Source organism: Acartia tonsa, chromosome 2 (genome assembly GCF_053477335.1).
Source record: "Acartia tonsa isolate MP-2025a chromosome 2, ASM5347733v1, whole genome shotgun sequence".
NCBI classification, from domain to species: Eukaryota; Metazoa; Arthropoda; class Copepoda; order Calanoida; family Acartiidae; genus Acartia; species Acartia tonsa.
Genome location: NC_137261.1, coordinates 39,689,243 through 39,713,895, shown reverse-complemented (window position 1 = coordinate 39,713,895; position 24,653 = coordinate 39,689,243). Strand labels below are relative to the sequence as shown.

General features: G+C 32.7%; 1 protein-coding gene across 3 annotated transcripts; it reads right to left on the bottom strand.

The window, feature by feature from the left end:
• Positions 1-403: 403 nt before the first annotated feature.
• On the bottom strand, positions 404-24,470 carry LOC145311818 (serine/threonine-protein kinase PLK3-like). Of its 3 annotated transcripts, XM_080150809.1 has the most exons (29): positions 23,800-24,470; positions 22,454-23,635; positions 21,359-21,433; positions 18,932-19,001; positions 17,846-17,967; positions 17,330-17,363; positions 16,892-16,949; positions 16,642-16,705; positions 16,107-16,228; positions 15,457-15,493; positions 14,732-14,811; positions 14,006-14,065; positions 13,272-13,382; positions 12,909-12,976; positions 12,375-12,457; positions 11,926-12,005; positions 10,893-10,963; positions 10,455-10,533; positions 9,616-9,699; positions 8,961-9,197; positions 8,585-8,630; positions 8,029-8,163; positions 4,061-4,164; positions 3,503-3,581; positions 2,885-2,974; positions 2,455-2,519; positions 1,979-2,051; positions 1,607-1,716; positions 404-875 (listed from the first exon to the last, which is right to left on the bottom strand). In XM_080150809.1, exons 2-29 carry the CDS (start codon positions 22,634-22,636, stop codon positions 815-817), a joined length of 2,481 nt encoding a protein of 826 aa, XP_080006935.1. In that variant the 5' UTR covers positions 22,637-23,635; positions 23,800-24,470; the 3' UTR covers positions 404-814. The 3 variants fall into 3 exon arrangements, with proteins under 3 accessions (XP_080006935.1, XP_080006933.1, XP_080006936.1); XM_080150807.1 differs by lacking the exon at positions 23,800-24,470 and having other exon boundaries at positions 22,454-23,719; XM_080150810.1 differs by lacking the exons at positions 21,359-21,433; positions 23,800-24,470 and having other exon boundaries at positions 18,932-18,998; positions 22,454-23,719.
• Positions 24,471-24,653: the final 183 nt, after the last annotated feature.

The following is a 24,653-nucleotide window of genomic DNA, read 5'->3' as shown; positions in this document are numbered from 1 at the left end:
TACTATTTTATGGAAATTGTACATACTATTGCATACTATTCACTTTTTTTCTGCATACTATTTTATGCTATTTTAAAAAAAAAGTCTGTGGCCACCCTGTATGAATTAATTATGTAAAACATTGATAAATATAATATCCGAAAGCTGCAGGAATAATTTAAATGAATGAGTTCATACTATACCAATAATTTTATTCGTTAAAACTGCTCAGCCAAAAATTGTATTCTACAGAGGATTCAACGCGAGAAAAACAATTTCTTTCTAAAGACTATTGGGACCATTTAAATGTGACTAGAAAGCAGTAAAAATATAAAAATTTGGCTTTAAATGTCAAAATTGCAGAAAACACGTGTTGTCTTTTTTTACTTTCTTCTGTTATCACTTAATATTGTCTTGACTTTCATTTTATCTCTGAAAAAAATACATAACAAATATAGATGTACATGGATATATTGTTGAAAATATACAACTTTTCTTTAAAATTAAAATATCGACTTAAAAACAACAAAAGCTCTCATAGAAATAATTATAATACAGATATTGAGCTTCTTATATTATCACAATTGTTTAAGCGTAACAGCTTAGCGAGATCACATGTTACTTAAAAAAATACTTATTATTTTAATTTGAAAGAAATGGCTATTTTTAAAGAAAAAAAATGTTAGATCTTGTTTATGGTCTTTTACGAAAATTGACAAGTTTAAAAGACTAGTTCTTCTTGGGTAAATATAACTGAAATGGAACTTAGTGTATGAAGTGACGATTCTCAAAACCTTCTATCCTAAACTTTCAAAAAAAATACAAATGCCGTCTTTTATTCTTTCTCTGTGAGGTTCTTGATTTCTGCTAGGGCACTTGTCAGCCAGTACATCAAACTAAAACAAGTAGAGCTTTCTTGGATTCTCGACGTTTAAAAAAAGTTTGGTAAGTAGGTATGATTATGTTCTAGAATATTCCAGAACAAGTAAAATCATATTACTTGGCAGGACAGTTAGTATTGAGAAGTAAGATAATGGAGCACGCTAGAGGTGTGATTATGTTCTAGAATATTCTAGCATATTCTAATTATGTTCTAGAATAGTCCAGTACAAGTAAAACCCCCATTACCTGGTAGGACAGTTAGTAATGAGCAGTGAGATAAAAGAGTTTGTTAGAGGTGTGATTATGTTCTAGCATATTCTGATTATGTTCTATAATAGTCTAGTACAAGTAAATTCCTATTACCTGGCAGGACAGACAGTTAGTATTCAGCAGTGAGATAATAGAGCATGTTATATTCTAGAATATTCCAGAATAGTTTAGTACAAGAAAAATCCTATTACCTGGCAGGACAGTTAGTATTATTGAGCAGTAAGATAATAGAGCATGTTAGATGTGTGATTATGTTCTAGAATATTCCAGAAAAAAAACTACTACAAGTAAAATACGATTACCTAGCAGAACAGCAAGTATTGAGCAGTGAGATAATAGAGTATGTTAGAGGCTTAATTATGTACTAAAATATTCAAGACAGTTAGTATTTAGCATGAGATGAGTGAATATGTGAAAGGATTTATTATGTTCTAGAATATTCCAGAATAGTACAGTAAAAGTAAATTTCTATTACCTGGGAGGACAGTTAGTATTGAGCAGTGAGATGAGTGAGTATGTGAGAGGAGTCTGGTTTGGTTCCAGAATAGTCAGGTACAAATCCCCACTGCACTCAAAACCAACAATCTAGATCATATTCAAATAAATTTTAAGACGTATTGATCAAAATACACATAAACATCTAAAATTAGAATTAAGAAGCTTAAAATGGAGAGAAAGAAAAATACTTTTTTGTAAAATCACATACGTTAAAAAATTGTTAATATGGACTTTTTGCATCTTTTTAGTAAACATAGACATCATGTGTATAAAGGCATGTCTTGTTGCTTAATAAATCACTATTTAAAAAATGTCAAAATTTTGTTGATATTACTTTAGAATAGGTAACCTTTGAATGATGGGTGATATGGTTGATTTGAATTGTCCGATTGTTAAGCTCTATTGCAATCCAATCACCTCTCCTTAATTAACAGAAAAGGTTTTAAGTTTTGTTTCAACCTTTTCCTGAAATTGAACATTTGTTTTCAAGGATTCTTTGTTAGCAATTTATAGTTTACTAGCGGATACGCCCCTCTGTATTTGAAGTGGCAGAAAGAGGCTAGGAAAATAGCTTAAAACCATCCCAAGAATCAAATCTGAAAAGAATAGCCTAACATCATTACAGGAGCTTGTGAATCTAATTTCTAAGAGGATATTACCGTGAAGCTTGCCGAAAAAAAGAGTAGTTATTGAGATCTTCAGCTTTAGCTGTTTATCTTCAATCGCAGCCGAGAAATCCACATCTCCCCATAGCGTTACGGACAGACAAAGTGAACTATTAGAGTAGCGTCACTACAAAAAAGGCCTATTTAAACGTATTAATACCTTTCCCATCTCTTGACATGGGGTACAAGTGTTTTACCAGTTGTTGTAGATACATTTGCAACCCCCTAAAACAAAATTTCAATGAAAAAGTTGGCTAGTTTTATAACAAAGGAATTGGAATACGTGGTTGAATTGACATGGGAAAATTTGTCGTCAATTTATTAGTCAGTTCGTTCATCCAGTGGAGGAGAGGTGGTTTGATGGGGGAAATTGTTAGATCAACCAGCCGGGAGTATCACTTTATTAGAGTAAATGAACATCTGGTGCAGCATCCGGGTAAACACCAAGAAAAAATCTATCCACAGTACACCCCTTATTTTTAACTTTAGAATAAGTTTGGTTCTGTGCTCGATTAGGCATTTAGAGGGAAACCGCTAGTAAAATCGATAAATCCTACAACCAAGAGGTTACTTAACTGCTAAGATCAAACCTGGATTGCAGCTCCGCAGTCAGCGAGGTGGTTCTCCATGTAGTCCATCACATTCTCAAGTATTTTCACTCGCATTGTCATTTCCTTTACCTTCAATAAAACTTCCTTTAAAAATATAAGATAGGAAAGAATTATTCGTTTTGTATTCATCATATAAAGAAGTAAGATATTGTCTGAAGCTAAAGATCTCAATAATTGCTGAGTCAAATGGGTTGTACTTTACAGGAAAGCATTATAAATGTTTTAGTGTAGTTATAAACAATTTTTCCGAACTCATCCATTGATATTAATCATATTCATATGCAAAATAACCATGTGACCACCACCCCCTATTTTCAACTATTTAAAAATAGGTTTGTTGCCCATGCGGGAAGCTCTGACCCCGCAGGGAACTTTCCTTTCAGTACTCCTATATTTCTTTTTAATCTTAACATTACCCAAAATTATATTTTGTAAAGTTTTTTTTTGTGTACAGCGAATAAAGGGACATCTCCAAAACGCCTATTTTTCAAAATATGTAATAGGCGTTTTCTAAGATGGCCACTTTTGCCTTTAGAAGCTTGGAAATATGAATTGTCTTTCAATGTCCTCTTGTTTCTGTCCAGTTAAATATCTCACCCCAGTATAAGCAGGCTTTGGTCCATCAAGTGGATAGGTGAATGCCCTGCCTTTCATATCCAAAAACTCCAACGTCTTCCTAAATTTTGTTTACATAATTATAATTAGAAATATTAAGTAGAATCTATCTAAAGTTAAACCTTATGTTAATGGCTTTTTCATAAAAGCCATCAATATTTTTACTCAAATTTAAGTACTTTAAATTATTGGTTGAATTTCAAGTCTAAAGGCTTTGAAAATAAGCCCTTACTTCAAAGGGATTGCCCAACACAAAAACGACCCCCCTCCTCATAATTTAGTTTTTTTTTGTGGGGGGGGGGTAATTTTTTCCTATTGTCTTACCCAATAAAGGGGGTCATATCCCTGCTGGCCTATCCAGTACTCAATACAACCTAACATAACCAAACCTAAAGTAATAATTAAACAAACAAACGAAGCACTAACCATCCAACCTTATTTTTAATATTCCAAAAAAACAGGGGGGGGGGGGGGGATTTTGTGCTCAACATGGCACTTTGTGGTAAAAATTTTATTTAAAAATAGAAAGGTTATACCAACCTATTAGGTGTTAATCCCATCCTAGTACAGTCCTGGAACACAATTCCCACAGCATAGTTGGACAACTGGTACCCAAATCCAAATCTGTTCGAGTAATCAACCCACTAAACAATTAAATTATTTCATATGCAGACTGGCCAGCCAATTTTGAAAATAAAAAACGTACAAAAACGTACGCAAAAAAAATACGTTACATACATAAAAAAAGTTAAAAAACGTACAAAACGTACATTCCTAATAAAAATGATGTTTATATTTTCCTAGTTACCTATTATCAAAACATTTAAGTCTACTAGCGGAGAGACACCATAGCGGACTGACAGACAAAAGATATCCTATTACTTTATTAAAGAGAACTAGCGCCTACGCTCTTAAAGACCTCTAGGGGCACTTGAGAAGGGGAGGGTTGAATTCAATAACCCAATTTTTTATTTTAGATTTAAAAAGAAAAAAACATGGATAACAACATACATAAGTAGCGAAGCTCTAAAGTTTTATATAGACATCTGGAAAAATTTAACTATAAAAAATCAGTGAGCAATTAAAGTTCTTTTTTGGGGGGAGGAGGTAATTTTTTTCTAAAGTCGATTTCTCTTGGAAGGGTGGATGGTGATACTCTTCCCCAAAATAGTTATAAAACTTCCAAGAACCTATGAGAAGCTATCCTGTTAAGGAGAACCATATCGGTTCAGCGGTTAGCGAGATCCTTTAGTACAATTAAACAGACATCCTATTATCTATAATACAAAGTAGAACGATGTCTGTCCGTCTGTCCCTTAAGATCTCGGTAACCACTGAACCGATTGGATTCTACTCTTCAGGGCCACCCCCCCAAAAAACAAAAAAAATCAACCCCCCATTTTTTTTTTTTTTTTTTAGGAGATATCCTTGGTCCTTTTTTTGTAGGAGATATCCTTAGTCCTTTGTAGAAGATTTCCTTTGTGGAAGATTTCCTTTGTAAAAGATTTCCTTGGTCCTTATTTTTTTTTTACGAATTTCACCTTACACTTTTTTTGATCACCTCTTGGGGCAAAGCCCCTAGAGGCTAGGGGCGAAGCCGCTAGTTATGTACAAAGTATATCCTATTATAAGGACCAGCGACTACGCCCTTAGAGGCCTCTAGAGAAACTTGATTAAGGGGGAGTTGAATTCAAACACCCAATTTTATATTTTTTATTTAAAAATAAAAAGTAAAACACAAGGATGACAACATCCTTAAGTAGCTAAGCTCAAAAGTTATGGATGGAAATCTGGGAAATTAAATAAACTAGGCATAGAGTAGTGTCATAAAAAATAAGCATATAACTTATTCAAATAAATCACAAAACCTTTTAAAAAATATATAATAACGTGAAAATCGAGAAATAAATTCAGCCCCCCAACCAATAATCAAATCTTAATGAAACAAAGTGGAAGTATTGAGAATAAAAACTTATACAATCCCTGAAAATTACAACCATCCATCAAGAAAATGAGTAGAGAAAATCATAAAAACCTATACATCTAGGAATCGATCTAGCACTGCAACAAATAGACAAACCTTAAAGAAACTTTTTGAAAATATGTAGAATGTGAATTTATCTATTTCCTGAAAATTTTAGCCGTCTATCTTGAATAGGAGTCGAGAAAATCACAAAAACTTGAAAATCTAGGAATAGATCTGGCACCCCAACCAAAAGGTAAATCTCAATGAAAATATGTAGGATGTGAACTTATTTAATCAAAAAACAAGAGCCAAGAAAATCACGTTTCTCCGATGGCATAACGGACTGAGAAAGTATTTATAGAGTAGCTTCGCTAATAATTTTTCTAGTGAGAAGGGGTGGGGGGTGGATTAGACCACCCCCATTTCTGTTTTCAATTTTAAAAAGAAAGAAAAAATAGGGGAAGGGTGGTTATTTTTTTCTAAGAGTGATTTCTCTTGGGAGGGTGGTTGTACCTTCTCCTAGAACCTATAAGAAGCTACCCTGTAAAGGAGAACCATATCGGTTGAGAGAGAGCCTTCGGTACAAACAAACAATTAGACAGACATACATCCTGTTATTACGTACTAAGTATATCCTATTATATAAAGTAGTAAGTTTTTTGTTTGATGCTTAAGATTTTCATTACTTCTGAACCGATTGATTTCAATTTCAGGGAAACTTCACTCAGTTACCAAGATGGTTTTAGGCTATTTTTCTACCATTTTGAATACAGGTTCTCGAAGGGATATGGAAGGACAGAGAAAATAGCCTACAACCTCTCCCAGATCATGTCGGTTCAGCAGTTAACGAGATTCTTCGCTACAGAAAAAAAAGGATTTAGAGGATTATACATATCCTAATATATAAAGTGTTTTATGCTTTTTTGTCTGTAACGAAAGATCTAGCTAACCGCTGAACCGATATGGTTCTCCTTTACAGTAAAGCTTCTTACATACCCTGAGATGGTTTTAGGCTATTCGTTTTTAGAAATAAGTCTGGGTATTGTTTTAGGCTATTTTTCTGACATTTCATATTCCTTCGAATATATAGCCCCTAGATGCTAGGGGCGCAGCCGCTAGTAATAGGATATATGGTTATTTTGTCTAATGCTAAAGATCTCAGAAAATACTAGTCTTTAATACAAAGTAAAACAATGTCTGTCTGTCTGAAGCTTAAGATCTTGGTAATAGCTGAAAAGGTTCGGTTCTACTCTTCAGGGAATATATCTACTGGTCCTGTGGTGGCTTTAGGCTATTTTCTTGGAGTGTGGAAAACCCAACCCCCCAAGAAAATAACCACCCCTTAATTTATTTTTGTAAACTAATGCAAATAAGCTGGGTGGGGCCTAAATGAAAAAAAATCATCACAATATCTTTTTTTCGTTTTTTTACTAATTATGAACAAACGATCCTATGAAGGAGGGAACGAATCCTCTAGAGGATAGGGGCGAAGCCGCTAATCCTAGTAGTAAGTAAAAAGCTTTAAGTGTCCCACCCCCCACGAAAATAGCTTTAAAATATTCCCTGAAGAGTAGAACCTAATAGGTTCAGTGGTTACTGAGATCTTAAGCTTCTAAAAGACAGACGGACAAACAGACAGACAGACATCATTCTACTTTGTATTATAAATAATATACTATTTTCGTAATACTTTTTATACAAATACAAATACATATACAAATACTTTTATACTTATATTTGATTCTTATTCTTTAAAAACTGAAGATACCAAAAAATAAGACTTCTTAATCCTAAACTGAGCACCATATGATATCTCGGAAAATTTACCTAAGTAGATATATAAAGAATTTGAAAAAAATTATTGTAAAATCTATTACAGGTTAGTTGCACAAAGTGCATTTAGACTTGAAATTAGTCAACTGCATATCATTTTCTGTTCGATTCTTTAAACTATATCTATAAAACATATATTTCAAATCCATAAATTTAAACTATAAGTTCTAAAAACATACATATATCACATATTTTACCTACATATTTTTGTTCTATGAAAATTTAAGATATTATTGAATTTATTTTTTATAATACACCTATAGTTTTTGTTAAAATTTTCGTACAAAACATACAAATTACTTTTCTGCTAATATTTGCTTCTTATTATTTTTAAAAAAAACGTAAAACGTACAAAAATACAAATTTCAAAATACGTTACGTACACATATCAAAATAACGTCCAGAACGTACACAGATTCGATGCGTAACGTACAAAACGTACAAAACGTACACTCTGGCCAGTCTGCATATGTCAGGTTAATAACATACCAATAGTATTTCTGACCATCAAGTTGTAAAATTAGATACTGCTGTTAAAACAATATTAGCAACAATATGATTCAAGAAATTATATAAAGATAATAATATAAAAACAGTATTTAAAACCTTCTTTTATGAACAATATAAAATGTATGTACATTACTACATACTCTAATTATCGAGTAGCTGCGCTGCTTTCATTATTAATATTTATAAAAAAAAACATTACCTTTGAAACAAAAATAGGCAGCTGGGGGTAGACGTTTTGAGGAGGGTGCATGCTCCCCCCGTGATTTGAACCATGTGTGGGAAAGGTAAATGTATGGAATAGCTGCGCTCCGTTTGGACTTGTCTTGCTTTTTTGCTGCACATTATTTACAATATTTAACAAATGCTATTAAATAATAAATATATAGGTTTAAGGTTAAAAGTTACAATGCTTCCTATATTTTCTGTTGTAATATTCCTATTGGATCCCAAAGGATAAGACAATCGACGATAAATTGAAAATAATGATTAAAAGAATAACTAAAAGATTAAAACTAAATTGAAAAGTTTTATAAACCAATCAATCAAGATTTATAAGCCAACGTATAAGAGAACGTGTCCATAAAGATTAGGTAAAGTTTAAAAAAACCTCAATTCAGCAGCTAAAAGTAAGATTTTTACAGTAATAAGTGAAATATATGGTCCTAATGTTATTAAATGGGAAGATAAAAGGTAAAAGTATAATATTTTTACACAGAATCTGTCATGAAAAAAGATTACATAAATGTAAATATTGCCTGGTCAACAATCAAAGTTAAAGCCTCAATCATTCGTTGTATAAATCTAATACAAAAATGATTGCCATTTAAAAATCTTAATATTTTAAATTAATTATAGTTCCACGAAATTCATTTAGGCTTGAATTTAGTGAACAGCATATTTAAAAAAATATAAAGTCTTGAAAATCATATTTTTTGGGAGGTATGCAACTTATATAGTTGTCCTGATTTCACATCAGTATGATGAGTATTTTGGTGGTGCCTCAAAGATTTCTATTAATTGAATTACAAAATTATATGTTATACGTCATTCTTGTAACTCATGCCTTCAATCAAACTAGTTAAATGCACTTCATACAACTATCCCTTTAAACTTTACAATTGGCAAACCTACCTGCCACGCTTCTCAAAAAAGGCGCCAAATCTGTGTCGAATGCTGGAGCTAACAAGATGTTGATTGTTAGGCGGTGAAAATACCGGAGGAGGAGACAGACTACCATAACCCACGCTCGCCCCGCCTCCATTGCCGCCATGGCTGCCATATCCAATACTACTAGTAGCGCCGCCGTTGAGACTGCCATAACCAACGCTGGCGGGACGGCCAATTCTGATACATTCGCTCGTTTCTCGCCTGCAATTGAAAATTTCTAAAAAAAAAACATTTCTAAAGACTTTGATTTTCTCTTTACTGTATTATGCCCCGTTTTCTAATATCTAGCAGTTTGAATTCAGGTTATGCTGCATTAAGCATAAGAGATGGAGAGTGGCACAATGTACTGTTTATTACACTAGTACCCAAAGTTATATAATAACGTTTTCTTATTAGTTGGCTTAACAACAATGAAGACTTTTGTGAATTTTGTTTGGTTGGTTAATTAAGTTGAGTGTTCAAACGTTTCAAAAACTAATTTTTATGTACAGAAGAGGTAATTTTGTGTATCATCATTGGGGATGTACTTCAGTTTATCGGCCCTTTAGATCCTGATAAATCCTACTATCGGGCCTTTTTATTGTACCAGAATTTTTTTCAGGTTCAGGTAATTTTTTACCTGGCAGAAATGTTAACAGCACTTGATCTTGCAGAAGTTTCTTTCTGTGCCGCCATCTTTTCTTTTTCCAAATCAGGGATAGACCTAAGAAAAAGTCACAGGATAATCTCGTTAACCGCTGGACCAATATGGTTCATCTTTAAATAAATGTTGCTTAGGTTTAGATAAGGCTTTTTTACCTTAATTTATCCAAACCTACCATTGAGAAATCAGCCTCCAAAAAAATGTCCCTCCAACCCATTCCCCAATTTAAAAAATTTTACCCTAGCAAAATATATAATTTTCCATTTTTCAATTTGATCAAAGAATTTCTCTCTTTTTTGGGGGAGGGGGGTTATAGATAGATTCAATAGTAATAAAGTCTTTAAGTGCATAATAATAATAAAGTTAGAAATATATTATTCCATCCTCTTGTAATAGGACTAGTAGATAATCTTGAAAACTCAACGGAAATTCTTATAATATCTTATATATAAAAATATTTTTACAATTCTGTTCTCAATGAAACCACGGTCGTGCGGGAAGAAAAATACACTCCAAATAAAATTTTCAGGATATTACTTAATGAGAAATTATATCCCAACATTTAACTTCAGTCCTGGGATATTTTATTATCAATCTGTATGGCAAATAGATATAATTTCCGATTGTGTAAAATCCTGTCATGTCATAGAAATGGAATATACTTTTCCATTACTGTATTTGTATTCAATCAGGATTTACATACAGCTAAAGTACAATAGACTGATGAGGGTTGCGTGTTCTCCGAAATATATGTGAAATAAATTTTTATGAAGAGAAGGACCTTTTTTACTCCAGTAAATTTATCATAATCTTACTTGATTGCAGAGAGAGGAAGAGTTCTAGGTGTAAACTCCTGTAAGAATGGGTGTTGAAACAAATCATTCTTCTCATCCTTCATATTTTCCATATTAATAATAAAAATATGCATTATAAAGTATTGATATAATTGGAGAGCCTTTTTTATGGCAAGCCACAACTTACAGTAGGTTGACAAATGATAGCTCTTTAAAGGCGAAGCTTTTGCTTTAGCGTAAAAAAATTGATTATACATATATAGTTCAAACTACATTTTACATTTTTTTTCTAAGAACCTTGTAAGAACTTACTTCTTTACCAATAATCTACAAATAAATAATAAAAACCTAGTATATTCGATAAAAAAAGTTTGACATCGCTGCTTAAAAGTGCGTAAAACTACTTGCACCCCATTCGTGCATAGTCCCCTTAAACTTATAAATATATGAAAATTTCCTGATATCTATCTGACATGGAGAGGTGTCCCCTTGATTCTGGCTCTTTGGATAACATTTTCTTTATCATTCCTCTATAACAAAATTAGGGAAAGGATGACTCATAGAAATAAATGTATATTGTAATTAGTGATGGCAATCCGTCGAATTTTTTGGCCGGATTTGGATTCCGGATTCTTAAAGAATCCGTCAAAAAAGTGGCGGATTCCTTGCGGATTCCGGATTCTTATTTTTGGCAGATTCCGGATTTAGCAATATTTTAAAGGGATTTTTAAAATAATTTTAAAAATTAAGTGCTACATATGTCCTAAAAATCAATGTTCTTGGTGTTCTCTATAACTCACTTCCGAGAATCGAACCAGATTTTAAAAGATATTATAAATAATGATGAAAATCTTTGCCTTCAAAGAGGAGGAGTTGAAAGAAAAAACTCAAGACGCTAATTTTAGCCTACCAAATAAGAATCCGGAATCCGCAATTAAAAAACAGATTCCGGATTCGGATTCCAAAATTGGCCAAAAATTGGGCGGATTCCGGATCCGGATTGCCAACCCTTATTGTAATAAAAGAATAGATGTATAATCTAGACAACTACATGGTTCCAGTGGTTGTGACCTTTTTCGTATGCTAGCAAACTGCTTTCTGCTCTTTCGTAGTAGTTTGGCTGTGTTAATATTTCCCACATTATTGGCTTATATTCAAAGACCCAATTGAAAGTCGGCTTAGGATCCCCACACAGTGAACATACAGTTATCTAAACTCTACCATAGATCTATTCTTTTCAAGATGCTGTGCTGATTAATAGAAAAAGAGCGAAACCCTTTAAGATTCAAGTGTCCTATAGAGCATAGCCAATAGACCGACTGACCGAGTGAGTTGTATAATGAATGGGTAAGGAGAATTCTCATTCAAAATTTCAGTCGTTTATCATAAAAAACAGCCGACTATAAACAAATCCCCCCATCAGGTCAATAATGTCTATGATATTAACTATGTTAACTAAGTTTTTTTTAAAAAAGGAAACAAATAATTTTACCTTGCGTTTTTAGATAGGTTGAGCTTTGAAGGAATGCAAAAATTGACGTCCATTATCTTCTTGTAAGTTGAGTTCAATGACTAAATATCAGAAAAAGTTAAGCTATAAAGTTCTAAAAGGGGACGAGAGCAACCACCCAGCAGTGATGTAAGATATTTTGTTTTGGTTCGTGTACTTGGTTTCTGTTATAGGGATAAATGATTTTTTAAAAGTTTAAGTCTACTATGGTCATAACAAAAGTTTAGAAATAAATAATGAGTTGAGATTGTAAACCATCATATGCTTTGACAAAAAAGAATACTTTTATTGTTATTATGATTTTTAGGCCAATTTTCACGGAAAACTTTTGATCTTGCAAAAACTTTTTATATATTTTGTATAAGAATTGTAATCCTTTACTCCTTTCATTGATGGATAAGAATAACAGCATGAACAAGAAAAAAACTTACATCAGTTTCAAATGGTGGATTTCCACAGAGCATCGCATATAGCATACATCCAATAGCCCAAATATCTGATTCTATACCGTGACCTGTAATATTTTGTTTGAATGAGGGAAACTAAGAAGAATGGAATATCATGCAATTTAAAACAAAAGGCCAAATATTATTTTTTATATTTTCTTTTCAAAAAAGAATAGTTATTTATCGCATCGTACTATAAACAGCTTTCCGCAGATATAAAAATGTACAGTTATAAGATTAAAACCATTTTTTAGCCCCGAAATGCTGAAGGCACGGGGTAAAAACGTGTTTTAATCTTATGACTACATGTTTATATTCGTAGAAAACCGGAAATAATACAATGCTATAAACAACTTTCCCATATGGCTGAGAATCGGTTCTAATCCACCGGATATTAATCGGTTTCGAAGGAATACGGGAAAAGATAATATAAAATTTCTTTTAACTAAAAAAATTGTTTACGGGAATTCATTAAAAAATACAAAAAAACTAATTATGAAAACTAGAATTTATCTTTACCTTTTTTGACTAAAATTTCCGGAGCAATATAATTAGGCGTACCGCACATACTTCCAGTTGAATTTCCTCTTAATAATAACATCTTATATTAAAATAACAGGATGTCGAACTGTCTTTATGTCCGTCTGTGTGTGTTTGTGTACCTTAACGCTCAACCAATATGGTTCTCCTTTACAGTAAAACTTAACATAGGTCCCAAGAAGATTTGTTACCGTCTCCCCCTCCCTTAAGAGAAATCGTACATGAAAGATAATCCCTCCCACAAAAAAAAGTCTTCTTTTTTTGTAAAACTATGAATGAAAGTAAAGGGATTATCCCCCCCCCCCTTTTCCCATTTAGAGCAAGTGTCCCTAGAGGCCTGACCTGAAAGTTGAAGCGAGGCCAAAGTCGCCAATCTTGATGGTCATGTCCTCGTGTATGAACATGTTGCCCAACTTCAAGTCTCTGTGCAACACTTGCTGAAGATGCATGTATCTATACAACAAGGAGAAATACACAATCAATAAGTTCATCATCAACATTTTAAATACTTTTGTTACCCAGGTGCCACAAATTAAGGAATTGAAAAGGTTCAATTTCTTTGGGTAGAATCACTTCGCTAAGAGGATTATAATGAGTTACTATAATACTTCAACTAACGAAATAAGTACCCTAATTATAAATACAAAAATCCCACCACCCATCACCAAGGGCGAAACCACTGGTTTTCTAAAAAGGTTGATATAAATAACTTCACGAAACCTTTATCATAATAAAAAATCTATAGTAAGAGTGATATTTGATCTACCTTGTTCCTTCCATGATCTGTTTTAGATAATATCTTGCCTCGGGTTCTAGAATTTGATTTACCTTGTTCCTTCCATGATCTGTTTCAGATAATATCTTGCCTCGGGTTCTAGAATTTGATTTACCTTGTTCCTTCCATGATCTGTTTCAGATAATATCTTGCCTCGGGTTCTAGAATTTGATTTACCTTGTTCCTTCCATGATCTGTTTCAGATAATATCTTGCCTCGGGTTCTAGAATTTGATTTACCTTGTTCCTTCCATGATCTGTTTCAGATAATATCTTGCCTCGGGTTCTAGAATTTGATTTACCTTGTTCCTTCCATGATCTGTTTCAGATAATATCTTGCCTCGGGTTCTAGAATTGTTGTTCTGGAATAAAGAAAGGTTGATGTAGGGTTGCTGCGCTTGTACATATAAACAGAATTAAAAAATTAGGAAAAAATTCTTCAATCTCTTGCACAGATGGATTTTTATAATGAAAACTTCATAGTTATCCTGGTATATGCAGTTAAGGGTTGGTTTTTGTTGAAAAAAACACGTACTTTCGGTTTTCTCAAATTTGTCTTTTTTTTAAAAGTTGTACATTTGTCACACTCAATCCTTGGGTGTAAAGCCAAAAAAAACGTTAAAGCGAAGCTTTTCTACAATTAGGGTCGGTCGTCCATAGCGAATATCTCTGATGGTTAATTTAGGCATTTTAGAATCATCGTATCGATATCAAACTTTGCAACATGCTTCCTGAAACATTTGGAAACAATTTTTCAAATATGTTTTAATATAAAAAGTTTTAATACTCTATGTTTGCTAATGTTCGTCAGATTCGTTCAGCCTTGCTTTTATAGATGTTGTACTCCTTGTTTTTAAAAGCGATGCTTTTCTACAATTAGGGTCTAGTATGTCCGTCTGTGATTGTAAGCGTTTATTTATATGTTATAATTGTCCTATCGATTTCAACTTTGTATGATATAATGATCCTATTCATCTGATTTTTACAGCTTCACTTTATGGATGTTGTCATCCTTGTTAAAGTCTTACCTGTATCTTAGAACATGAAGAAGTGTTTTATTAGTGCAAATTTCCATCACCATGTGAATGTATTTTTCATCTGTAAAATGCTGATAACGGACATTTCATTTTTAAAGGCTTCATGATCAGAGATTAACACATGTGGATAAGTAGCATATATACAAATAAATCATTGTTCTAAGATGAATTTCAAAAAGGGATCACAATCCGAGGCAGTCTTCACAAAATCGGATTCAGAATCAAATTGAATTGTCAAAATAGTGGCGTACTCATCCAAAGCGGATAAATCTGATCTAAAAATACGGATTTTATGCTCTACCCTTTGGCCAAAAAAACTGGTTGATTTATTAATTCCGATTGCCATCCATGATTTAAAAATCTTTATTAGCAGACCTTTTCTATGACTAAGGGATAGGGGAATGGGAAAACAAAGGACAAATAAAGGTCTTGACTCAACACAACATAAAAATTAAAGACGTTTAAAATGGTTCCTAATCCTGCTATTAAAGATTTTCGACAATAACAAATAGAGTAGGGGGAATGCCATGGCCCAAAACAGGCGCAACTCAACAAATAGGACTTCCAGATAAAGGTGGTACAATCGAGACTTGGTTGTCTGTTGGGTATTACCCTGGGCGATAGAGCTCCTTACACAGTTTAATTCACATGACTTTTTATTAATTCTTGAGTATGAGAACTCAGTACGTTTTTTTTATCATTAAATGAAATCTGACCGAGTGAAATTGGACAATGTTGGCATGATCTAAGCTCCTAAAAAATAATAAAAAATACTTTTTAATCAATAATGAATTTGATTCTTATACGTTTAAAATGTTTAATGTTTCTTTGAAAATAAATTATCCCTTTTCATGGTTGTTACAGGAATCAACACAATATATTTCAGATCTTACGTGGATCTAAGTAAACTCCACTTTCATTTAATTTGACGAACGTCGTACAGTCAACCCCCCACTACAGAGTAGCTGCACTACTAAAGATAATATAAAGTGTACATCAAGAATGAAACAAATTAACGTATACTTAAATATTTTATATAAAATACATGATTAACCGACAAAGTGATTATGTAGCTGAAATTCATTGTTAATTCAGTTGCCATTAAAAAGAAAGAGAGAGAATATGATATAAGTAAAACAACCTTTTGACAAAATAAGTATTAATTATTTTGAAGCATAACCAACAGACCGACAGATAAATTATACTTGATGCTAATTGATACAAGGAATCCTTACCAAACCTTTCAGCTGTTTATCTTACGTATCAGCCGAGAAAATCACATTTACCCATAGCGTTACTGACATACCTATGGACGGAAACCCAAAGTGAATCATAGAGTAGACTTCCTACAAAAAAAGGTCCCTACTTGTGTATTTGGATTTCTCTTTTAATTTTCTCCTTCGCATTGCTCCTTCTCTTAAGAATATTGAAACTTGTTAATTTATCAGCATAAACTGCCCCTGTATGTCTATCTCGTACCCTATAAACCTAAAAAGCAATTTTAAAATTATTTTATTTCCTTTTTATATTAATTTAAGCGTTGAAAAAGGTGACTGTGGCGTATTTATTTTACCTTGAACAGGGGTTGTTACACAAAGTGGACTTAACGAGTTAGACTACTTAGTGATCATTTAATAGAAGGGGAAAATATCTTTTAATACTCGTTTTTGGCTAGTTCATAAAATTGTGAATGTGATTGTGTAGCTTATGATAAAGAAATTTTTTTAAGGGTGTGGGATAGCATAGCACTTACAAAACAGCAATAACTCAACAAAATATAAGTGAACACTTTTCAAAGTTAACTAACTGTCTTTTTATAATCAATATATTTCTCATTAATTTAATATTTTTAAGTCTGTTGATCCGTCATTATAGAAATCTTAAGTATTAAATATAACTACCTTTGCAAATCCACCAGTGCCCAACACATCTAATCTGTCATACACAGTGGAAAGAGATCCTTTCCTTGAAAACAAAATATAAAAATTAAAATATTAAAGTTAACTGGTGCTCTCCATAAAATGCCTTTCGGGCACTGAATCCCCTTCTACTTATTTTTGATAAAATTATCTGTTCCCGCAAGACCAAAAAGCTACATTCTTGTTTTGTTTTCAATATTTTTCTTATTTACAAAGGTAATTTGCAACTTACTGATGAACAAATGTGTCAGGTAGATTTTCAAAATCAGAATCTGAAAATGGTTCACTCTGCGAACAAAATAAATAAGAATAAAGTGTCATTTTAATCAATATTTATTACTTACTCTATATAAATTTCATCAAACATATTAGGTATTATGTGATTGTGGTGTTTTCACACTTATTGCCTATTGACCACTCAACCCCCCTCTCTTTATCTATTGACTAACCTCTGATAGTGACCAAAACCCTGTACCGAATATATCCCTACCTGTCTTTTACAAAAGAAAAAATACTCCTCCCCCCCCCCCGGCCTATTTTTCTAATCTATTTTCTTTCAAATATAAGGAGGTGGTTGGGGGGATATTAATGCTCAAAGAGGTAGTTTGTGTGAAGGTGACCATTACTTATTTTAGATAAATATTTGTATTCGTTATTCTTAAATATTCCTTTGATTTCTTTTGTTTCACTTCTGTTTGGGTACTACAAATAGTAATTTCCATTAATCATCCAAGTATTATTATGTAAAATTAGTTGGGTTTATATTCACATTTACATTCATTAAACACATAAAGAACATCACTATTAAGTCAAAGATAAAAATAAGATTTAAGTAAAAAAGGTTTCATTGACGTGTTTAATCGTAAATTTAATGAGAGGATTTGTTAAATCTACCAATTTAGATAATTTAAAGTTTTGTAAGTAAAATTGGGATGACAACATCCACATTCCACATGTAACGAAGCACACAAAAAATCAAAGAAGGACAAACGGACAAATTGAGTTATAAAGCAGTCAGACAGACTGACCTAGTAAGTTGTATTTTTCTTGATGCATTTTTTCAAAAAAAAATGAACAGGTTTATTTAAATGACATTTTCCCCCATAGGGTTGCGGACTGACAAGTATAGACAAAGGAAATCATAGATTTGCTTTGCTGTTAAAAAAATTTGGAAATTAATATCCCTTTTGCAAATTTTCTTATCTTTTCTTGATTCTCTGGCTGCACTGCTTGACGGGGGAGTAGAGCTCCTCCCTACATTGCTTGATGGAAGAGTCGGGCTTATTTTTGTAGACGACCATCGGTCTCCTGACATTGTTAATATGATAACAATCCTTAATTATTCTGTGCTTTCCCTCCAAGTGGCTAGTGAGCGCTGTAAAACCCGCCCCACCCCCTTATATTCAAAAAAGATTCAAATTAAAAGGCCTTTTCCTCAAAAGCCTCTCCCTTGCAGAAGGCTCTAGCCTTTAACCCAGCGGATAACCGCGGTTTCCTACTCCTACGGGCAGGGTGGGGGTAGGGCTAACCTGTGCCCAATGTGACCTGATCTAACCTAGCCCACTCCCAATCCATATTTAACTTCTTTCAAAAGGGGGGAGGCGGATGTGCCACATTTTGAAACCAAAAGTAAAACGCGCATGATCTCAGCCTATAAAAGAGTTACAGCTATAAAATTCGGCACAGCAGTTGCTTTTGTGGAGAACAATATGGAACTGTGAAGAAACGGCGGCGGAACCGCCGTTTCTCGCCGATTTTTTTGTCTTTTTCTGCCATAATAGACAATCTACAGTCATCTGAGCAAACTTTTTTTTATAAAAATTTCCCTTATATTTTCACTTGACACTTAAAAGATTTTACACTTGCAATTTTGCAAGTGTCACGTGAAAATATAAGGGGAATTTTTATGAGAGAAAAAGTTTTTTTTTTTCAGATGATAGAGAATTGTCTAATTTGGCAAAAAAAGGCATACAAAAATTTCGGCGGGTAACGACGGTTTTCGGCGGGAGCGGCGGTTCCACCGCCGTTACTTCACAGTTCCATATTGTTCTTCGCAAAAGCTACTGCTGTGCCTAATTTTAAAGCTGTAACTCTTTTATGGGCTGAGATCATGCACGTTTTACTATTGGTTTCAAAAAGTGGCACATCCGCCTCCCCGCTTTATGATAATATAAAATTTGATGTCAAAAGAGCCATCAAACTTATATTTTTTCTATTTTAATATCCGTTGAATACAAAATTGATTTGTTAAAAATTGTTAATTATATTATGCCTTTAGTTTTTGTGTCTGTTCTGAAATCTTCTCCACTATCCAGTCTTTTTAATCTCAATGGTGATACCTTTAATAGGATTCATTTTTAGAGTCTCTTTTGTGGTCAGATACAACTTCCTATTAAACAGGTTATTTAAAAGGGGTAGTTTCACGAAATGCATTTGAACTTAATTTAGTGAACCGCATATTTTTTGCTAGTGAATGGGTTAAACTACATTTATATTGCATATATTTGAAAGCAATTCAATTTTCTACCACGTAGTTTTTAAAATATCAAGACTTGAAAATCGTCTTTTTGTGATATATGCAATTTAAAAAGACGATTTTCAAGTCTTGATGTTTTAAAAATATGCCATATAAATGTAGTTTAACCAATTAACCAGGAAAAAATATGCGGTTCACTAAATTAAGTTCAAATGCATTGCGTGAAACTACCCCTTAAAAAAAAATATTCATAAAGACTTTAGGTAGTATATTTAGAAACATTCGTACCTATAAAGCTTCCTAAAAACAGGAAAAAAGTCAATTGAAAAACTATCGAAATCTAATTTAATTTTGATCAGTAAAATACCGCGAATTATTGCCATTGATTTATATCAGAACTAAAAATTTTTAATATTAGCAATCTTAACTCATTAATCTGAAAATTAAGGTTGAGAAAGATGAGTAATTGTGCATTTTTACTTCCTTGTCACGTGTTAAGAAACGTGAAATATTTTTTACTTTACCCATCAATGCAAAAAGTGCATGAGAAAAATATTCAGAAATAAAATTGCGTAATCTGCACCAAAAGGAACTTTAACTCTAAATTATGCTTTATCCAATACTAGCGGCTTCGCCCCTAGCCTCTAGGGGCTTCGCCCTATATAGTTTTAAGAAGTCAACCCTCCTTAATAGAAATATTCAAAAAAATATTCTTTGTTTAATTACTCTGTGGTAAAATTAAACCCAGGTTGTGCGCTTTATGCACAAAAATTTTAATTTGTACAAATTAAACCCAGGTTGTTTGCTGTATACACAAAATTTCAATTCGTAAAAATTAGACCTAGGTTGTTCGCATACAAAAAAATTAAAATTAAAAAAAAATATTTTGATTTTTTTTTCGGGGGGGGGGAAGAGATTCATGGGGGCTTCGCCCCATGTTGCAGTGGGGTTCCCCCACCCCAATTACTGGTTTTCGTTTTTAAAAAATTTAAAAAAAAAAAATTTGAAAGTTGGGATTTTTTTTTATTTTTGGGGGGGTTGGGGTGTCCCACCCCCCAAGAAAATAGCTTAAAACCACCAGAGGACCAGTAGGTATATTCCCAGAAGGGTAGAGCCCAATTTGATCAGCAGTTACTGAGATTTTACAAAAAATGTAAAAAAAAAAATTTGGGGGTTGGATTTTTTTTTATTTTTGGGGGGGTTGGGGGTGTCCCACCCCCCAAGAAAATAGCCTAAAACCACCACAGGACCAGTAGGTATATTCCCTGAAGAGTAGAATCCGATCGGTTCAGTGGTTACCGAGATCTTAAGGGACAGACAGACAGACGGACAGACAGACGGACAGACGGACAGACATCAAGCTACTTTGTATTATAGATTATACAAACACTATTATCTGAAAAACTTAGGATACTTTAACAAATCTTGATTGGTTAGATAGAGCAAACCTTCATATCATTTCATAACATTTCAGAGAAAGTGGGTATTTATCCTTCTAATAAAGTGACAGGATGTGTGTTTGTCTGTGTGTTTGTACTGAAGGATCCCGCTAACCGCTGAACCGATCGGGTTCTCCTTAACAGGGTAGCTTCTCATAAGTCCCGGGAAGTTTATAACTATTTCGGGGGAGGGTACCACCACCCTCCCAAGAAAAATCACCCCTAGAAAAAATTACCCATCCCCCCCCCCCCAAAAAAAAAAATTATTGTTTACTTTTTCTTTTAAAATCTAAAATAATAAATCGGGTTATCAAATTCGACTCTCCCCTCCTCAAGTGCACCTAGAGGCCTCTAGGGGCGTAGCCGCTAGTATGTATATAATATAAACCTTTTAAATAAAACCAATATTCTTTTACTTATATTTCTTATGGATTTTTAAAAGCAGGACTTTTCTAAAAAAAATGGTCAGTCCGTCTGTCTGTCAGTAACGGATAGTTCCTACAGTTGATTTTGGTAAGTTAGAATTTTCCTTTCGTTTTAAAACTTTGCATGGTAATTACTAAAAGAGTTATCTGAGAAAGAGTAGCAACTCTAAAATCTTTTGAAATATTTAGATTTTTTTGATATTTTGAAATATTTTTTAATGTGACTAAGTTATTCTGTTACCATAAAATGTTTTGAAATAATGATTTCTAGGACTTTTAAGCGTAACATCTATTCAATACAGTCTAAAAACGTTAATAAGTCTGAATAATAATAATTCTTGACTCTTGAATCCTTCCTTATTTAGATTCTTTTTGTTGTTAATAGTTGTATCAGGAGAATCATCAAGTAGAATTATATCATCATCAGCTTTAACCTCCATATTTAAGACAAGGATTAAGAATTTATTAATATTATCTAGGAATTTCTTTAAATATTATTTCTTAGAAGAAAAGCTACTCTATACTTCATTTTATCTGACATGTACTCATCTGCTTTTAAAGCTAGTTTAAGTTGTAAATATTACTAAAAGCGCTTATTTTCATGGAATTAAAAGATATTTGTGTATATTTGACTATAACAAAGCTTTTGATAACTTCAGATGCAGAGGAATGTTTTGACACATTTTCAGATTTGACCCAATAAATATTTACAGTACAGGGGTTTGGTATGTAAGCTGCTTTTTTGTAGTACAATATAAAACTGTGGTAATTACGATAGTAAAACTGCTTATTATTCTAATATGAGATAATGAACAAAACATTTCATTCCTATCACAGATGAGAAAACAAGGAAGACGGCATAAAAATAAGCAAAGCTCAACAGATAATTCAGACGAATGACCATTTATTTTTTTAACACCCGTAGTCAACAAAAAAAGAATGATTTTCAGATAAAACTTTGGATTATATCCTAAATCCATATTATAAGCCTAATATGTAAAGTAAACCATAAAAGCTGGAGATTATTAGTGAAAGTGCTAAGAACACATAATCTCGTTCGTCACAATCCCCTTTATAATAACACTTATGTGAGAATACAATGTACTTAAAATAGATGACTAATACGTTTTCAAAATGTCCATTGTTTTCCCTTAAAGTACCTTGTTAAGCACCGAACCCCTCCTAACAGTTATTTAGAAACAAAATTGAATATAAGTAGGGGATAGTCGTTCGTTTGCTTATTTCTTTAGGGTAGGTCATATTATGTAATAGGTAGCCTCGCAGGGTTCGGGCCCCCAGCAGGGATTAGTCATAGGAGAAAAACTACCTCCCCCCTTATTATAAGATGACTTCATAAATAACGGGATGGGGATTTCATTGCTCGACAGGAACTTGATGAAAAAGCACCGAAAGTCCTAAAACGACTTTGAAAGCCAAATATTCTATATCCTTGCCTCCATAGCCTCGGTGATACTACAGTTAGCTACAAGATCAAAATAATTATCACTCTCATTCTCTATTGCTTCAATCATGGTGGCTGGGTGCTCACCATTTTTATGTACAGCATTAGCTGACGGATCTAAAAGAGCTGTTTTAGATTCACTTTTAACTACATTCATCTGAAAAGATCTAAGCATGCAACAACACAAGAATTATAATAAAAATCTAAATGAAAACTTAATAATTGGCGATTTTTTGTACTAAAAGTGTACAAATGTAACTTTTTTGCAAAAGAAGTATTTTTATAATCACATTCTCCAGAAGAAATATACAGATTTAATTAAAAGAAATTTCAGCTTTGGCGCTTCAATTTTATCCTCTATTTGTTATCACCTTGTTATTTAACGTCTTTTGTATGATACGGACAATGAGACCAACTATTGTAGTAAATAACAATTTAAAAAGATTTATTTATTATAAACAAATTGATATATTTAACATAATTTATTGATGTATTAATAATGTATAGTTCTTAACTTAGACGAATTCGGAAGAGAAAAATTTTGGGATTTATTTCTGTGGTGTTGGCCCAATGAGTCGTAGGGCCAGGATCAACAAAACAGGGATTGATTAAATGATTCAATGTTGAAGTTTGTCCATAATACGATACGTGTATTTTATTTTCAATATGGCCATTTTACCGCCTTCAAAGTAAAAAAAGCTTGGACGTCCCTATTTACAACATCAGGGATCAGAAACTGTTTCAAGATTTTGCGGGTAGTGACAAACTGATCTTTTGGGGGAAAAAATGGCAATAATTTGAATTAGATTAAAGCTATTGGTTGAAAAGATTGAACTTCACTAGGTAGTTTTTTTATCAAACTATTAATATTTGAAAAAAGGTTCCATGGATTTTGCGCCAACGAATAATAGAAATAACTTGTTTTTCTCTGTTAATCTATTTTTATTTTAAGTATATTTAAATCAGAAATATATATTTATAACAATAATAAATATCTAATCCTTGATAACAAGTTTTATATAAGAATAAAAATTTATATAAAGAGGGAACAGTGATTATTTAAGATATCTCGTTGTATTAGTATTAAGAATAAGCTAAAAAAACACATACAAATATTGATATCGAATGATGTATAATAATAAATGAAGTTTAAGTGTTATACTATAAACCAGGGCTAGGAAGCCGCCTGTAAGTCCCGGGGAAGTAACCTTTTACATTTTTAACAACCAGGTATAAGTCAAAACCTGACCCAAATGGCGCCCCCATATGTAAAAAAAATCAAGGCATGCAAGCGGGTTAAAATTTGAGACTTAGTCGCGGCTGCCCAGTCCTGCGTACCTCTTTTCTAAGTTCAAATAAAAATATCACACTTTCCAATTATAAAAATAATCTTTTTTTTTCAGTTAAAAAGTATCAAATCTTTAATCTTTTAATGTCAAATTCTTTTAAGATATAAAAATACAAATATTATGAGTATATCTATTTAACAAAAAATATTATAAAAATGTCTTTTAGGCACAATATTTCAAAAGTTTCAAGGCACAGCTGTTACAATTATTTGAAAAATTTAGCGAAGCAATTCTTATTAATATATTAGCGGTTACACAATCCAAGCATCTGTTCTTGAAGATAACAACCGAACCCCAACCAGCCGTATCTTACTATTTTAAAAATCTTATCTGTTTCTTTCCCTCAAGCATTGCAAATGAAGCTTTAACCAACGACTTATTTAATACAAATAAATTTTAAAGCTATTTTAGGCAGTTTGTCTAAGTATTAATGAGGATATTTTTATCGATCTAATCTTATAACTGGTTCATCGAACAATTCGTCAAGAGCCATAATAATCCTATCCTAAAACATGGACGTACGACAAATATAATATACAGAGTTGCTTAGCATAATGTAGTACTTTCACACAATGGGCTAGTTGAGCACCGATAACCTTACTACTTTTTTTTTTATAAAAATTTGAACGGGGCGGTGTACATATGTCTAGCCCCTAAGTCTAAACCTGCAAAGCTCCTTAGTACCCAATTTAATCCCACCTTACCTTAGCTTAAATATTAAACAAGCAACCGACTCTCTATCCTCTTCTTTTTAAATTTATTTCAAAATAATATGTTACATTAATTTTTACATTTTTCCCACCATTTTATTTTTTTTACCCCCCCCCCCCTTTAACAGGGTCA

Bases quoted from the DNA above. Each gene is read 5' to 3' on its own strand.
- LOC145311818 (XM_080150809.1), bottom strand. From the start codon at position 22,636: ATGCTTAGATCTTTTCAGATGAATGTAGTTAAAAGTGAATCTAAAACA. The intron at 16,706-16,891 runs GTAAGTTGCAAA...TTTGTTTTCAAG, and splicing joins CCTGACACATTTGTTCATCA to GAAAGGATCTCTTTCCACTG. The intron at 9,700-10,454 runs GTAAGATTATGA...ACTTTTTCTTAG, and splicing joins CTTCCTCTCTCTGCAATCAA to GTCTATCCCTGATTTGGAAA.